At 45.2% G+C, this 17,699-nt stretch overlaps 1 protein-coding gene across 7 annotated transcripts in view; it reads right to left on the bottom strand.

Annotated features, from left to right (window-relative positions):
* Positions 1 to 17,699, bottom strand: part of TSGA10 (testis specific 10) — a 200,730-nt gene that overhangs the window by 117,707 nt on the left and 65,324 nt on the right. For 6 of the 7 annotated variants that reach the window (XR_012159883.2, XM_073352435.2, XM_073352455.2 and 3 more), the window contains one exon: positions 15,009 to 15,143. Coding sequence is in view for 6 of the 7 variants with exons in the window: in XM_073352435.2 (XP_073208536.1) it covers positions 15,009 to 15,143 (135 nt within the window). In the remaining variant the exon portion in view is untranslated. Of the gene's footprint in view, positions 1 to 318; positions 3,383 to 15,008; positions 15,144 to 17,699 lie in introns of those variants that run through there. The other variant, XM_073352489.2, reaches the window with a different exon arrangement.

Genomic DNA, 17,699 nt, shown 5'->3' with positions numbered 1-17,699 from the left:
GGAAAATATCTTCTGTTGGCTTACCCTGAAACGGTGTCCACAACCTTGAGTAAACAGAACCCAGTGAAACACAAATCACAGGATGAATTCATCACAAATGAACCGAGAATGGCTGCTGCTCAGATAATATTTAAAGAATTCCTTTTGAATTACTTTAGCATGCTTTGTTACACGAACTCAGATTTTATAGCATTTCATAAATAGCTGAGAACAAGTTAAATAAAACTTCAACAGATTTAGTATGATTTTATTCATTCTAGAAAACAAATACAATTATGTTATCAAATTCAAATATGTAAAAAAATACTATTTCTCAGATTGTTTGCAAATAATAAAATGATTAAATGAAATATGAAAGCATAACAAACATTACAGTATTTAGTGTTTCTAAATGTCACATACAATATACCAACAAGAAACAGAAATGATAAACATATGAAAATAATCCATTTATTTATTTCCAAACAAGACTACTGTAATAAAATGACAAGAAAACTGCCCTACCACCAAGATCCCACAGTATGAGGAAAGATAAACCACTGCAAATGTTATATAAACATTTAAATCTGAACACATTCAATATACTTTCCTGTTTTAAGGGGTGAAAAGAGATATGTTATTAAAAAGATTAAAAGGCTGCTGTCAGAAATAGGAAAAAGCTATAAATACTGTCCTGGTTTAGTTCATTACATAATTTTCACTTAGGAAATGAAGCAAAGTTTAACATGCTTGAATGAAGTAACAGTCTCAAGACTTTAGAATATACTGTTATAGCCTACGGTGCTCAGTGAACTAATACTGTCCAAACCCCCTCATCAGTCTATAGCTGAACAAGAATCTCAGCAAGGTTTTAGTTTTTCATGTTACATTGGTGATTCACAAACTAAAGCCAAGTCAGTTTATTTCTTCCACATTTTTTCCTCTCCCCTCCCTTTCATTCTTTGATCTCAGTTTCAGTTAAATGCAGTGATAGTGCCACTACCAGCCCACAGATCCTGTCCAAGCTCTCTCATTTTAATATTGTATTCATTTTTAATATGCACAAATATAGAGCAACTAAATGCTCCTGGAAACCAGGCCTAAACCCATCCCAAATTCATGACTAAAGGCCATCTTCTGTTACGTTCCTCCTGTCCATCCATCCCACCTCAGAAATCTTAGTCTCTATGTACAGTCTATACTGCAGTAAGGCTAGCAGTAAGAGGTCCATGGATAAAGGGGAGTATTAAATTCTGGTTCGCTTAGTGTTTTCTAAACAAAGGCCAGCCCTGAACATTATTATGAAAGTGTCACATCTAATACTGTTATTTTGAAGCGGTATTCTCTTAATCTGGCTCTAATCAGTTCTGATTAAAAAAGGCAGTACCAACAAGTTTCTTAAAATAATCTTGAGTTTTTACTTTTTGATGATAGTATATCATCAAAAATTAACTAATTTTTCTATGCAGGCACAAAGCATTCATTGTTTCTATTAAGATGAATACTTGAAAATTCATGTTTCTTGGGGTGGACCTTTGTATACCATGTACAGTCTTGAGGATACCTCATTTTTTCTTACTTAACTTCTCCCTCTTCATGCCTTAAGTTGCCCACATTAGTCTTATGGATAAGGATAATCAAATTCCCTTCAGACCCCATCAATGCTTTTAAAATCAGACCGCAGCCCCAGTGTTGAATGGCACAAATTATTCTCTCTCTCTCTCAGATATTCTGGAGCTGTGTGCAGAATTCCCAACCTATTAGCAGCCCAATGAGCAAAAGGATAATACCAAGGTCTAATCCCACAGTCCTTATTCATACCATTAATGTTAGTAGGACTATTCATGCGGCTAAGTACTAGTCACTTAAATAAAGATTGCAGAATCAAGCCTCAAAAATTAAACCCAGGTCTCCTGAACAGAAGACTAGAGAATGGTTGCTAGAGAGCGGAAGGCTAAACTTAAGCATTTTTGTTATAAAAATATATATGTTACAAACAATTGTTTTTGCACATTATTCCTCAAAATACTTTTTTAAAAGATTTTTTTTAAAGAATGCTTTCTTTTCCTATAAAAAGTTTTGATATGTGCTATACATACCAGTAGGTTTCAAAGGAAATGAATGGCATTTGAAAGCTGAATATGAAAGCCACCATAAGTGATGTATGTATGTGTATGTATATAACACATACCAGAGTAAACCATTAGAATGACCAATCCTCCCTGCCCCCAAAGAAAAGACTGACTACATAAAACATTTTCAAAAGGTTTCCTTGTGTTACTGTGGCCACAAGGGTGAAGAAGTCTCAATAAAAATTAAGGGAAAGGGCCAAATGGAAAATTATTGGAAATAAAACAGCATTATTTTTCAATGTTTCCAGACATAGAAATGGTAATAAACCCAGACAGGTTATAGCAGGGATAAAGTTTTACGTAGGCTTTAAAATTCATATTAAATCCATTTTTTAGTGATAGGTTTATAAAATGACTTGGAAGAGTTGAATAAAACCTGTCAAGCCTGCACCTCACATCTGAAGAGTGCAAGAATCTGACATGGATTAACAAAAGTCACCTAGCCCCTAAGACTTGTATTAGTTTTCTTTTAAATTTTAAGCAAATTAATTTAAAATACAGATATCTTTACAAATAACATTTATCTACATTAATAAAATTTAATAAGAGGTTAGCACAATTGTAATATGCTCAATAATTAAATACTCCTTCCAATCATAGTATGTATATATTTGTAACAGACACTCATACTAATTTTAATAGATGGGTAATAGATTTACTGGCTTTGAAATAAAAATGAATAAAACCTGATGTTAATCCCAAGAGTATCAAAATGCAAAACTAAGGAATTAAGAGAAGAATATGCCTCATCTTGAAGAGAAGGCTTGGCACATGCTTGCAAATGTAAACACAACATACCTTGGCAAAAATACAACCAACTTAAAAAACAATCTGTATCCGAATATCTGTTGTAAGTTTTGTATTGTTACACTCTTCTTCATTTTCCCTACTACCGTATACTTTTTTAATAGGGGAACATACAAACTTTTTCCTTTGCACACTATCAATGTACAGATGCAGCTGTGTGCATTTCTCCTTCTGTTTCCTGAAATGGGTCATTGTGATATGGCACTAAATAGTAAAGGTTAACTGTATCAAAAAATTCAGAACATCAAGACTGATTTCTTTCCATTGACCAAAATAAAATAATTTCAGAGTATGTGTTCTCTTACACTGGTATATTAACATATATTTAACGTAATGTAGCAGTCATCAGGGAAAAACAATTAACAAACCCTGAGTTCAATTTTAAACCTGCAGCTTTCTAGAGGATGTGCTGATTCTTTTCAAGTCATCCTGAGTAATGTTAGAAGTCCCTGAATGTAGAATTCCTACAAGAGAAGAAAAAGTGTGAAGTTGAATTGTTCTTATATTCACTTAATATAGAAACCCATTCAGAGGTTTATATGTGTAAAACTTAAGTGCTTAATCCTGCAAGCCCCCTTTGTAAGTAACTCCACTTTGTAAGTAACGATTCACTTCAACAGGGATTCCATGCACAGAGGATTTGCAGGATTAGGCGCTAATAGCCCAATTTTCAGAAGCAATGAGCACCCAAAATGCCCACTGAAGTCAAAGGGAACTTTGGGCTCCTTCCACCATCTCTGAAAAATCAAGAGCCTTTCCTACTTCCTGAGCAGGATAGTAGGTACACACCATTTGGGTTCACTTTACAGAAACAGAGGAGTACTATTTTACAGGCAGTGGAAACTCATGAGATAAATGCACTAAATATTATGAAACGAAGATATCAGGAAAGGAGAGAAGAAGAAGATGAAAAAAGTATGAGGGAGAAGACAATTATTGTCTGATTTATTTCTGATGCCACAATCCCACTGAAACAGAAAGATGTTAATTGGCTGACTTAGTCTCCAACCAGATCACAGTCCAGCCACTTGATTTGTTTTTATGAGGCAGAGGAGCAGGAAGGCAGGAGGAGTGAAAGAAGAGTGCTGGTAATGTCAACATTGGTGTGGGCTCCCAAAATATTTTAGGTATTATAGAACCAGATATCAGCTATGAAAAAGGTCTCTCCTTCCAATGGTGAATTGTGTCTACTTTGTCCAATGATTTGTCCAGTTATCAATGATTCAGGTGATAAATATGATTTCATCACTTCTGTTGAAGGACTATTTCATAGTATAATAAGATCTTACAGGAAGAAAATAGTTGTATTAACTCCTAATTTTACCTGTTTGAACCATCCTAAGCAATTTTTCTGTTTTACAAGTTTTAACAACCTTAAAATATTTTTGTTATTAATTTGGTCAAGATACATATTTTACATTGTTTTTTCTTCTTTCAATCTAGTCTCAATTACTGTGGCTGAGTTCCCTCCAGTTTGTCTAAATTGTCAAAAAACTGGGCAAGATTACCACCTTGAACATTCAGTCCCAAAAACCAAACAAAAGGAAAGAAGAAAAACAGCAGCTCAGGAAGTACATTCCTTTGGGAACTAAGGAGTTTGTATACACACCCTTTTGTTTAAAAATTTGTTTTTGTTAAAAAACCAATTTAATTAAACCCATAGAAACTCTTACGTGGACAAACTTAAATTGGTTTATATGTGGTTTATATCAATTTAAATTCATTCAGTAAATTAAACCAGTGGAACTTTTATGTGTAGACAATACCTAAGAAAGAAAAAACAGTTACTCACCTTCTTGTAAATGTTGTTCTTCGAGATGCATTGTTCATGTCCATTCCAATCAGGTGTGTGTGCGCACACGTGCACGGCAGCTGGAAGATTTTTCCCATAGCAGCATCCGTTAGGTCGGCCTGGGCGTCCCCTGGAGTCGCGCCTCCATGGTGCTCAATATAGAGCCCTGCCGACCCACCTCCCCCTCCGTTCCTTCTTGCTGGCTACTCCAACAGAGGGGTAGGAGGGTGGGTATTGGAATGGACATGAACAACATATTTCAATGAACAACAGTTACAAGAAGGTGAGTAACCGCTTTTTCTTCTTTGAATGCTTGTTCATGTCAATTCCAATCAGGTGACACACAAGCCCAGGTTCAGGAGGTGGGGTTGGAGTCGTCCACTGATTGGAGCACTGCTCTTCCAAAGGCCGCATTGTCTCTGGCCTGCTGGGTGATTGCACAGTGTGTGCTAAAAGTATGTACGGAGGACCATGTCGCTGCTGTGCAGATTTCCTGGGTGGGAACCTGTGCCAGGAATGCTATTGAAGAGGCCTGAGCCCTGGTGGAGTGTGCAGTGATTGGAGAAGTAGGCACCCCTACCAGGTTGTAGCACTCACAGGTGCAGGATGTGATCCATGATGAAATCTATTGAGAAGAAACAGGAAGTCCTTCCATTCTGTCCACCACTGCCACGAATAACTGGACAGACTTTTGGAACGGCTTAGTTCACTCGATGTTAGCACTCGCGCTCTGCAGACATCCAATGAGTGAAGCCTTTGCTCCCTGCTGCTCGAGTGCGGCTTAGGATAGAACGCTGGGAGGAAGATGTCCTGGCTGATGTGAAACTGGGAGACAACCTTCAGGAGGAAAGCTGGGTGAGGCCTGAGCTGAACCTTGTCCTTATAGAACACAGTGTAAGGGGGCTCTGATGTCAGGGCCTTGAGCTCAGACAGCCTCCTAGCTGAGATTATCGCTACCAGAAACTCCACTTTGTATGAGAGATAGAATAGGGAGCCCGTCGCCAAAAGTTCAAAGGGTGGTCCCATGAGTCTGGAAAGACTGAGGTTCCAAGCTGGGACAGGCTGTGGGACACACGGGTATAGCCTGTTGAGACCTTTAAGGAAACAGCTGACCATAGGGTTAGCAAAGACCGAGCGGCTCTCTGCGCCTAGATAGAAGGTAGAGATGGCAGCCAAGTGAACCCTTATTGATGACATGGACAGCTCCTGCTGCTTGAGATGGAGAAGATAGTTCAGTATAAGTGGCACAGAGGCAAGCGTCGGGGACAAATGGTGTTGTGCCGACCAGATTGAAAATCTCCTCCACTTGGCAAGACAGGTGGCTCTTGTGGAGGGTTTCCTGCTGCCAAGGAAGACTTGTCTAACCTGATCCGAGCAAGAAAGCTCCATTGGGTGTAGCCATGGAGCTTCCATGCCGTGAGGTGCAGTGACTCGAGGTTCAGGTGTTGGAGACGGCCATGATCCTGAGTTAGTAAGTCCAGGAAGAGTGGCAAGGTGACTGGAGCTTCCATGGACATTTCTAGGAGTGATGTATACCACTGTTGGTGGGGCCAGGCTGGAGCTATCAATATCACCGAAGCTTGTTCCCTCCATATCTTGAGGAGCATCTTGTGAACAAGAGGGACAGGCAGAAACACTTATAAGAAATGAGGAGGAATGTGTCTGCGATGGAGCCTAGGCTGTGATTCAGGAAGGAGCAAAACTACTGGCACTTCCTGGTGCGTTGCATGGTGAACAGGTCTATCTGGGGAAAGCCCCACTGATGGGGGATTGAGTTTGCAATGTTCAGGTGAAGGGACCATTCATGGCCATGGAACAACCTGCTGATATAGTCCGCCAACTCATTCTGTACTCCAGGGAGGTACAATGCTTGTAGATGTGTCGAATGCTCTACACACCGAAGTCCCACAGCATGTGGGCTTCCTAGCACAGGGGAGAGGAGTGTGCACCCACTGCTTGTTGATATAAAACATTGCCATGGTGTTGTCTGTCATAACTGATACACATCTCCCTGTCAAGTGGGCTCAGAAAGTCTGGCATGCCAGGCGTACCGCTCTCAGATCTCTGACATTGATATGGAGAGTGAGTTCCACCTGAGACCAGAGGCCTTGTGTACTGAGGTCTCCCAAATGTGCTCCCCAGTCCAAGGCTAATGCATCTGTCACTAGCGAGAGAGATGACTGAGGGCTGGTGAAGGGGACGCCTGCACATACTGAGGTCGAGCCAGCACAGGAAGGAGTCGAGTACCAGGTGAGGCAGGGTTATGATCATGTCCAAGCAATCCCAGACTTGAATCTCCACTTGAGTCCTGGATCGGCCCTTGATCAGCTAGTCAGTGACGTACGGAAACACCTGTACCTGTCGCCTGCGTAGGAACACGGCCACGACTGCCATGCACTCGATGAACACGCGGACAGGGCGAATGGGAGGAATGTGAACTGGTAGTGGGTGTTGTTCACCACAAACGTGAGGTATTTTCTGTGGGATGGAGTTATTGCTATGTGAAAGTATGCATCCTTCAAGTCAAGGACGGCATACCGGTTTCCTGGATCCAATGAAGTGATGATGGACACCAAAGAGACCATGCAGAACTTGAGTTTCTTCACGAACCTGTTGAGTTCTCGCAGGTCTAGGATGGGCCTGAGCCCAGTTTTGGATTTTGGTATTAGGGACTAGAAGCCTTTGCCCTTCTGCTCCTGAGGAACCTCTTCCACTGCCCCTAGCAATAGGAGCAAGTGCACTTCCTATATGAGGAGTTTCTTGTGAGAAGGGTCCCTGAAGAGGAACGGGGAATGGGGGGGGGGAAGAGGGGGAGGGCATATAATTGGATGGAGTTTCCCCTCTCTATTGTGCAGAGCAGCAGCAGTCCAAAGTGATATGGGACCATGCACAGTAGAAAGGGGATAGTTGGGATGAAAAAGTAAGGCGGGGTGGATCCAGTTCTTGCTCTGGTGTGCCTTCAGAAGGCCTGTTTCGGGCTGGACAGTGGCTTGGGCTGGACAGAGCCCTGGCCTGAGGACGGGTGCAGCCTTTTCCTGCCACTCCTATTCCTCCTCCAGGAGCCATCCTTTTGGTAGAATTGCGGAGGAGGTTGTGGCCTGATGTGCTTCCGCTGTGTGGTGGGAGTGTGTAGGCCCAAGGATTTGATGGAGTCTTTCAGGCTATGCAGCCTTTTATCCGTCTTCTCAGAGAACGGAGTCACACCCCCAAAGGAGAGGTCCTATATGGTCTGCTGGACCTCATGCAGGAGACCAGAGACCTGGAGCCAGGAGCCCATTCCCATGGCCACTCCTGTATCCATGACTCTCGTGGTGGCATAAGCACCGTCCAGCGCAGCCTGTAGGGAAGCTTGGGAGATTAGATTGCCCTCTTCAACCAAGGCTGAAAACTTGGCACGGGAGTCTAGGGGGAGGAGGCCCGCAAATTTTGCCATTGCCACACAGGTGTTATAAGAGTACCAACTAACAATGGCCTGCTGGTTTGAAATTCGAAGCTGCAATCCACCTATAGAACAGACCTTTCTCCTGAAAAGGTAGAGTCTTTTAGCCTCCCTATTTTTGGGGAAGGACCCTTGGAAGCCTTGCCACTTGTGCTGATTGGCAGCGTCCACAACAAGGGAATCAGGCTGCGGGTGGTAATATCGGTGTTCATAGCCCTTAGAGGGCACAAAGTTTCATTGTTAGTTGCACTTGGCAGTGGGTGGCAATGAGGCTGGGGTCTGCCACAGGGTCAAGGTGGTGCCTGCAATGATTTTTATGAGCGGCAGGGCAATATGAGAAGATCCAGCGGTCATGAGGATGAGGATATCCACCACGGGATCAGAATCCTCAACTACCTCCTCTGCCTTGATGCCCAGATCCTGGGCAACCCTGTGCAGCAAGTGCTGCAACACCCTTCTGTCTTCAAGCAGTGCCCACCAGTGTCTTGTTTGGCAATGACAAGGAGGAGGTCCCCATGAAAGGCAGCTGCTTCCTTTCGTCAGCAGCCAAGGGGTTCCATGACTCTCGGGGGTCCTGGACAGGTGCTGACGTGGACGTTGCCGTGCCCCTCAGTGCTGGGGCTGTCAGCTCCGAACTCTATGCTGGTATCAGTATCTGAGCCGCTGTTGGTACCGCCGCCAAAGCTGATTTCGGTGCCGAAGCCGGTGTCGGCAATGGTACTGCAGCCGATGGCGTCGACGTAGGTGGTGGCGGCTCAGTGCCTGGTCACTCGGCCGAAGGTGGAATAAAGGTGGCCAAAGCTACCCAAGTTGCTCCTGAGCGGGACCCCTGGTTCCTTTCCTGGCTCTGGTGGAAGGCCCAGGGAGTCCAGAAGGGCCACTGCGATGGGTTCTGCCACGGCGGCAGCCCGAGTGCTGGGTAAACCCATCTCTCCCGTCGCGATCTGGACCTCCTGCTCCTGCTCTTGCTCTTATCAGAGCTGCAGGAGTCTGACTCCGACTCCAAGGTCTCTGAAAAAGACGACCACAGAGGAGCCGTACTTCGGGGCATTAATCGTTGGGAGCTCAGGGACCAACTGGGCTCTCTCTCTGGAGATGCTGGTGCCGGAGGGTGCTGTGGAGAAGGAGAGCGCTGGGACATCATCGCTGGCTTTCCTCTTGATTGCACCTGGGGGCGGGGTAGTGCTGATGGCGCGGTGTCTCCACTGTCCTAGGGTGCAAAAATGACACAGTGAGCTGCAGCAAGTCCTGAGCCAGCTCAAAAGCTTCTGGTCTTGAGGGGAGCGGCAGTTGCTGGATACTAGGGTCTGGCAAGTGCGGCAGGCCTGGACTCAACTGCCTCGCCTGGGCAGGAGTTGACGTGGCCCTGCCCAGGAATCTGGTGCTGTGGCCCAACTGGCTCCTTGGATTTGGCCGGGGGAGAATGATCTCTCTTCAGCTTCTTTGTCTTCTGAGGTACTGGTGACTGAGAACGGTGCCTATCTGCCAATTGGCCATGGGAGGAGCTGTGCCGGGGCTGAGTGTCTTGTGAAGAGTCCTTCCTTAGCACCAGTTCCTGGGATGACAGTGCTGGAGCGCTCCGTGCTAACGAGGATATGCTGGTGCAGGGTCCCCGGACCCTGGGTTTGAGTGGGGGTGGAGAGCTGCCTCCATAAAGGAGAACTTTAAGCCGCTGTTCCCTTTCTTTAACAGTTCTGGGACAGAACTCGCAGCAGATTTTACATCAGTAGTTTTGGTGACCTTCCCCATGGCACCTTAAAAAAGAGGCATGAAGGTCACTCTGACATGTGCTTAGTGCAGACCTCACAGTCTTTAAACCTCGGGGACCAGGGCATACACCGACTCTAGAGAGTCAGAAGGGGGGGGGGGGTGAATACCCCCAACTAACCCTAAACTAACTATAAACAAGTACTATACAATAACTAACTACAGACAAACTATATCCAAATTACAAAGATAAAGGCGCTTGCTAAAGCAAGGGCTATGGGACGTTCCAGCTAACCATCACTGGCGGTAAGAAGGTACTGAGGGGGTAGTGGGTCAGCAGGGCTCTATATTGAGCACCATTGAGGCACGACTCTAGGGGGCGCCCCGACTGACCCGATGGATGCTGCTATGGGAAAAATCTTCTGGCTACCATGCACATGCGTTTGCACACTCCTGATTGGAATTGACATGAACAAGCACTCGAAGAACTGTACCTTCCCCTGCGATAATGACTGAAGACCATGCTGAATATTATTTGTTTGGATTTACTCTGACTGAGTTGGCTTAAGGGGAAAGGGATTGATTTATACTCTAATTTGCAGAAGGATTTTAGTCTTTGTTTTATATTTGACTGAAACTTACTAATGGGCAAGAAAGGATATCTCCTTTAGGAAGAGGGCTTTTGGATTACAGAACTCTTATCTGAATCTTCCAAAAGCTTAGAAACTGGAAAGGAAGGCATCTTATTCACAACATTTAATGTATAATGCTCAGTGAGTTACAAGGGAAGAAATAAGAAGTTGGCAACCATAAAAAGCGAGTCCTAAATAGCATAATTAAACCTGTTACGGGAAAGCCGTGAGTTTCCATCAGACTCTATTGACAAAATAAACACATTTCTAGCTCCTGTTAAATCTCAGATAACCAGTAGATGGCAGATCTGTACAAGTGGCAATGGGGAACTGAATAGTACATATCAAATATTTTTCTGGTGACTTCATTCATCTCTCTCAGCACATCCCCCCAGGGTTTGTTGGGTTCAGGGCAGCAGCTATGGCACAACACGCACGTGCAGCAGTTCAGCACTTGTGCATTAGTATACAGAGTCTGGGAAAGCAGGTTGTTCAGAGGGGTCACAGCACCTGGCTTTGCCCAGCCTGAGGGACTCTTCCTGGGCTCACATCACTCTGCTCTCCTGCATGGTTTGATGCACGTGGGGACATGGGGGGAAGATGACCTTGCCCGACCTAAATAGCGCCTGAAATAAATCCCTTGAGACTGTTGGAGTGCTGCAAGAGAAAATATAAGGGATCTTAAAAGCTTCCTTGGAGAATGGGAATAATCTTGTCTGGCCTGGAGGCTAAATAGAATTGATTTCTTCAGTCAAGAAGAACAGGAGACAGTGCAGGAGACTAAAAACCCCATCTCTCCCTGTTGCGGTGCATCCCTGCCCCATAGCACTCCCTCTCTCAGTTTCTCTATTCTCAAGGCCCCTCAAGAATCACACAGTAATACCACTTAGGGTCTCTTGCTTAATACCCCTCCTTGGAGCTGGTTTATTACCGAAACATTGTTCAAATAATCCCCAACGTGAGTCCCAATCATAGTCCATTTCCCACATCCAGCATAGAGAGTCCTTAAAATCCTGCTCTTCCCAGCGGGAACCTGTACAGTCTCTCTGCTCGAAGATCTTCCTCTTCCTCACTACGGGTGCAATCCTCACTCCCCCTGGACCTCTGGGTTCAGCTCTCCAGCATGGAGATATCAACAGATAAGTCTGCCGCTCCTCTGCCTTCAGCTCTCTGGCTCTCAGCTTTGGCTGTCCAGGTTAGAAGTCAGCAGGCACAACCCTCTGTTGCTCTCTAGCTTTCAGTAATTCCCCCGGAACCACATGCTGTACAGCCTCTTGGCTCGCGCAGCTCTCATCTGCAAACTTCTCATTCCCAGGCAGCTTTCACCTGCCCTTTTCTGACTGACCAGGCAGCTGTCATCTGCCTTTTTCCTGACTGATGCTCAGAGAGCCCCAACCCACCAGATCTGTGTGACCTGTAGTCTCTCTTCTTAGACTCAGGGTTCTGCACAGCCTTCTTCCGTGGGACCTGTGGTCGCCGAGAGCTCTACTTCCTTAGGAGAAGTTCTCTCTCTGTGAGCACCTCCCTCTAACTGAGCCCTGATGGCCTTTTAACAGGCACAGGTGCTCGTTATTCAATTAACTGCCTAGAAAGTCTTGTTCTCTTTAAATTAGCCTGGGCCTGGATTCCCCTTAAAGGGGCCAGCAACCCCATGACTCTCCCTTAGTGTTCTTATAGTGGCTGCACCTAAAACTTTCATGGGGGTGGAGGGGCAGAAGGAGAGGCCCTGAGATAGGACAGATTCTTCTGCTGTGCTAAGAGTATAGCTGGGTAGATTAATGATATTGCTGGGTGGGTTAAGGGAACCACTGTTATGGCCCTTTGTGGCATGTAGTAGTTTAGTTTAGTGTCCTTTTTCTTTTGTAGAGAAGCAAATTTACTGAAGCAAATACTCACCAACAACCACACAACAAAAACGCTAACCCAGGAACCTATCCTTGCAACAAAGCCTGTTGCCAGCTGTGTCCACATACCTATTCAGGGGACACCCTCATAGGGCCTAATCACATCAGCCACACTATCAGAGGCTCGTTCACCTGCACATCTACCAGTGTGATATATGCCATCATGTACCAGCAATGCCCCTCTGCCATGTACATTGGCCAAACTGGACAGTATCTACGTAAAACAATAAATGGACACAAATCAGACAACAAGAATTATAACATTCAAAAACCAGTCGGAGAACACTTCAATCTCTTGGTCACTCGATTACAGACCTAAAAGTTGCAATTCTTAAACAAACTTCAAAACAGACTCCAACGAGAGACTGCTGAATTGGAATTAATTTGCAAACTGGACACCATTACATTAGGCTTGAATAAAGCCTGGGAGTGGATGTGTCATTACACAAAGTAAAACTATTTCCCCATGTTTATTCCCCCTCCCCCCACTGTTCCTCACACGTTCTGGTCAACTGCTGGAAATGGCCTACCTCGATTATCACTACAAAAGGTTTTTTTTTCCCTCTCCTGCTGGTAATAGCTCACCTTACCAGATCACTCTCGTTACAGCGTGTATGGTAACACCCATTGTTTCATGTTCTCTGTGTATATAAAATCTCCCCCCTGTATTTTCCATGGCATGCATTCGATGAAGTGAGCTGTAGCTCACAAAAGCTTATGCTCAAATAAATTTGTTAGTCTCTACGGTGCCACAAGTACTGCTTTTCTATCCGCAAGTTGTGATACATCTGACAGGATACTGGCAACCTAGGGGTTTGGTGTACTGAGCAGCTCCAGTCATTACAAAACTAACATTATATGAACACTAAGTATAACTAAGATGGAGAGCTATGGGATAGCAGTCAAACACTGTGGAGATTCTGTCTTGCTGCCACTGGCATTAAGAAGTAACTGAGAGATGGTTGGGTTTGCTCTGCCATTTATGCCTAAAGGTGTGTGTGAGGGCTTGCAGGGAACAAAATGCCCCCACCAAACACTGCTGGGCAAAAGAATCCAAACGGTCACTTTGGCTGCTGTGGGATCCCCAGTCTCTTTGTTATTGGGGCAGGAGTAATAACGGATTGTTATTCTGGTTATGTGAACCAAGGACAGTAGAACTGTACTTGGCATTTTATGACTGAGGGACTCACCCTCAACTAAGCAGCACTTGCTAGGCAAGGGACATGGGTTCCAAAGCCCAGTGAATTGAGAGGGGTTGGGGACAGGTATTTGCACCTGGTAGTGTGGGGCCCTTCTGAGGGCCCTAAACACCACTTTGACCCTTCCTCTCTCCACTGTGTAATAACAGAGCTAATTTAGACTCAATTAGGAGTCTTGTTACATGCTGCACAGCTGAAATCACTGATACCTAGGTCTAAGCATTTGAGCTACTTTGGGCTAGTAGTTCTGATGCAAGAAGACTATCCAGGTGCACCAGCAGTGAGGCTCCCTTATTAACAGCTGAAATCACTAAGAGCTGAAATCATTGAGAGCTGTAGGGGGGGCCTGAAGACATATTGGTGAGCGACTAGCAGAATGGCTAGCGGAGAGGCACAGCCAGCGGGGCGGCTGGCGGAAAGGCACGGCTGGCAGTAAAGACGGGAGCAGAACCCCACAGAGAGGCGTGGCAATCAGCTGTCGAGGGCCCGAGCAGTGGAGCGTGTGAGGGGCTTCCATACCTCCCCAGCTTCTACCCAGGCTGGGAGGTAAACTCTGCAGCTGAACTTCTGAACTCTGGGGCTGCACTGACCAACGACAGCAACTGCAAGTGGGGTGACTTTTGGGTTGCTGGACTCAAGAACCAAAGGGAAAAGACACAGCCCAATCTACTTACGGGTGGGTCTTCTGGTTCATGGTTTGTGTTAATGAACCCTAGTTGTGGTGTTTTCACAATTTAATGCTGAGTTGCTTACCTTCTGTTATTAAAGATGTTTTGCTACACCGAGACTCTGTGCTTGCGAGAGGGGAAGTATTGCCTCTTTGAGGCACCTAGGGTGTGTGTGTGTGTGTGTAATTTTCCCAGGTCACTGGGTGGGGGCTTGAGCCGGTTTTGCACTGTATTGTTGAAAGGGAACCCCTATGTACTGAACCTGGCCCTTGTTGCTGTAAACTCTGGCTGGCAGAAGGGTTACACATGCATGGGGCACATGTGCACCTACAGTGGAGTCTAACTACAGTGGACGAATACTTAAAGAAGTGTTGGACTGACATGAAATACTGACTTTGTTGTTGGTAAGATCAAATATTTGTACCTAAAATTGAACAGTGGGATGATTTACAATTATTAGGAAAGTCTGTACAGTATTGTCAGTGTTATAACTATAGCAATTACAGTGCATATAGCTACTATGTACTGTATATTTGATATAATTGAATACAAAATTTTAAGATCATTAGTAGGGACTTTGGGCCTGATTCTCCTTTCACTCACACCAGTTTTTACAGTACTGAAATTCCATAGACTTCAACCATGAGCTGAAACAGGTCCGTGCTACTTCTTCAGTCTCCTCAAAAGTTAAGTTTTAAGTCTCTGTACTCTTTTCCCACCATGAGTTGGGATATTCTTGAATGACTTACCCTTCCAAGGATCTGTCCAGAGTCCAATCAGGAGATCGATGGAGGGAACGTTCAGGTGATGATGTCCTTAAAGTAGAGCTTAATTGGTATGAAGTAGTAATACTCTGGCGACGAAGCTCTTGTACAGCACGTTCCCTAAATCAAAATGGTAATTGATATTAAAGGAGACATTACCAGCTAAGAAGCAAAGCCTCTCTACAAGACTCTACTTTAGATCCAAAGTAGTCTTATGTTATAGTATGGCGTGCAATAAAAAAAGAGGGTGCATAAATGTTTTGTCAGCACAGTTCAATGGATAGCACTCAATCTCTAAACCAGAAAGTTGTAGTTAGAAATACAGTAGAACCCCATTTATTTGACCCTCCATTATCCAACTCTCCGTATTATCTGAACATCCAGCGCACACAGGTCCAGAAGCAGGTGATCTCTTCTGTGGCCACTAGACAGTGCTGTGGCCTCAGACTTTCCTATTCTCTGGATCAGAGGTTCTCAAACTGTGGTCCACGGACCACCAGTGGTCCGCGAGCTCCATTCAGGTGGTCCATGGATAGTTCCCTCTAAATTGCGCCCCTGGGCAGCCGCACACAAGAGAATGAAGGGCCAACCATCTAATTAGTGGAGCCGCGCAGGCGTGGCTCCACTAATTAGGTGCCTGGACCCTGGAGAAGACACACATGTAAGGTGAGGTGGTGGCAGCCTTGGGGGGGGGGGGGGGGAAATAGGGGGTAGGTGGGGCAAGAAAAAGGGATGAGGGGAATTTGGGATGTGCAGGGCTGAGGCAGCCAGAGAAAGAGGTGACTTACCCCAGCTCCAGGGCTGTGGCTGCCGGGGAGAGATGGGCCTCCTTCCAAACCTCAGTTCTGTGGCTGCTGTGGTGGGGGAGAGACCCCCCTCCTTCCCAGCCCCAGCTCGGGAGGGAGGGCACATCCATTGCGTTAGAAAGGTAAGTAATGATATTAAAATATGAGTTGTGTGCTTTTATTTGTAGAACAAAAATGTTAATTATTATTGGTTTTTTTATATAGTGCTTTTATCCAAAGCACTTAACAATAGTTAGTTAATGGTACAAAGGACATTTAGAAAGATCATTAAGTAGTCCTCCGAGACCCTCAGCAATTTTCAAGTGGTCTATGGAAAAAAAAGTTTGAGAACCACTGCTCCGGATTATCTGAATTTTTGATTATCCGATCCGGTACCAGTCCCCCAATTAGATCAGAAAAACGGGGTTCTGCTGTATTCATAGACTCATAGAATATTAGGGTTGGAAGAAACCTCAGGAGGTCATCTAGTCCAATCCCCTGCTCAAAGCAGGGCCAACACCAAGTAAATCATCCCAGCCGGGGCTCTGTCAAGCCGGGCCTTAAAAACCTCTAAGGATGGAGATTCCACCACCTCCCTAGATAACCCATTCCAGTGCTTCACCACCTTCCTAGTGAAATAGTGTTTCCTGATAGCCAACCTAGATCTCCCCCACTGTAACTTGAGACCATTGCTTCTTGTTCTGTCATCTGCCACCACTAAGAACAGCCTAGCTCCATCCTCTTTGGAACCCCCCTTCAGGTAGTTGAAGGCTGCTATCAAATCCTCCCGACTCTTCTCTTCTGCAGACTAAATAATCCCAGTTCCCTCAGCTTCTCCTGATCAGTCATGTGTTCCAGTCCCCTAATCATTTTTGTTTCCCTCCGCTGGACTCTCTCCAATTTGTCCACATCCCTTCTGTAGTGGGGGGACCAAATCTGGACGCAATACTCCAGGTGAGGCCTCACCAGTGCCAAATAGAGGGGAATAATCACTTCCCTCGATCTGCTGGTAATGCTCCTACGAATACAGCCCAATATGCTGTTTGTCTTCTCGGCAACAAGGGCACACTGCTGACTCATATCCAGCTTCTCGTCCACTGTAATCCCCAGGTCCTTTTCTGCAGAACTGCTGCTTAGCCAGTTAGTCCCCAGCCTGTAGCACTACATGAGATTCTTCCTTCCTAAGTGCAGGCCTCTGCACTTGTCCTTGTTGAACCTCATCAGATTTCTTATGGCCCAACCCTCCAATTTGTCTAGGTCACTCTGGACCATATCCCTACCCTCCAGCGTACCTACCTCTCCCTCCATTTTAGTGTCATCTGCAAACTTGCTGAGGGTGTAATGAATCCCATCATCCAGATCATTAATAAAGATGTTGAACAAAACCGGCCCCAGGACCGACCCCTGGAGCACTCTGCTTGATACCGGCTGCCGACTAGACATCAAGCCTACTAACAATCACTAGGCGTTGAGCCCGACAATCTAGCCAGCTTTCTATCCACTTTATAGCCCATTCATCCAATCCATACTTCTTTAACTTGCTGGCAAGAATACTGTGGGAGACCGTACCAAAAGCTTTGCTAAAGTCAAGATATATCACATCTACTGCTTTCCCCATATCCACAGAGCCAGTTATCTCATCACAGAAGGCAATCAGGTTGGTCAGGCATGACTTGCCCTTGGTGAATCCATGTTGACTGTTCCTGATCACCTTCCTCTCCTCCAACTCCAAGTTCTTCAAAATGGATTCCTTGAGGACCTGCTCCATGATTTTGCTGGGGACTGAAGTGAGGCTGACCGGTCTGTAGTTCCCTGGGTTCTCTTTCTTCCCTTTTTTAAATATGGGCACTATATTTGCCTTTTTCCAATCGTCCAGGACCTCCCCCGATTG

The sequence above is a fragment of the Lepidochelys kempii genome, chromosome 1, assembly GCF_965140285.1.
Source record: "Lepidochelys kempii isolate rLepKem1 chromosome 1, rLepKem1.hap1, whole genome shotgun sequence".
Taxonomy (NCBI): domain Eukaryota; kingdom Metazoa; phylum Chordata; order Testudines; family Cheloniidae; genus Lepidochelys; species Lepidochelys kempii.
Note: the sequence above shows the minus strand (reverse complement) of the source record. Positions and strands in the feature narration are given on the sequence as shown.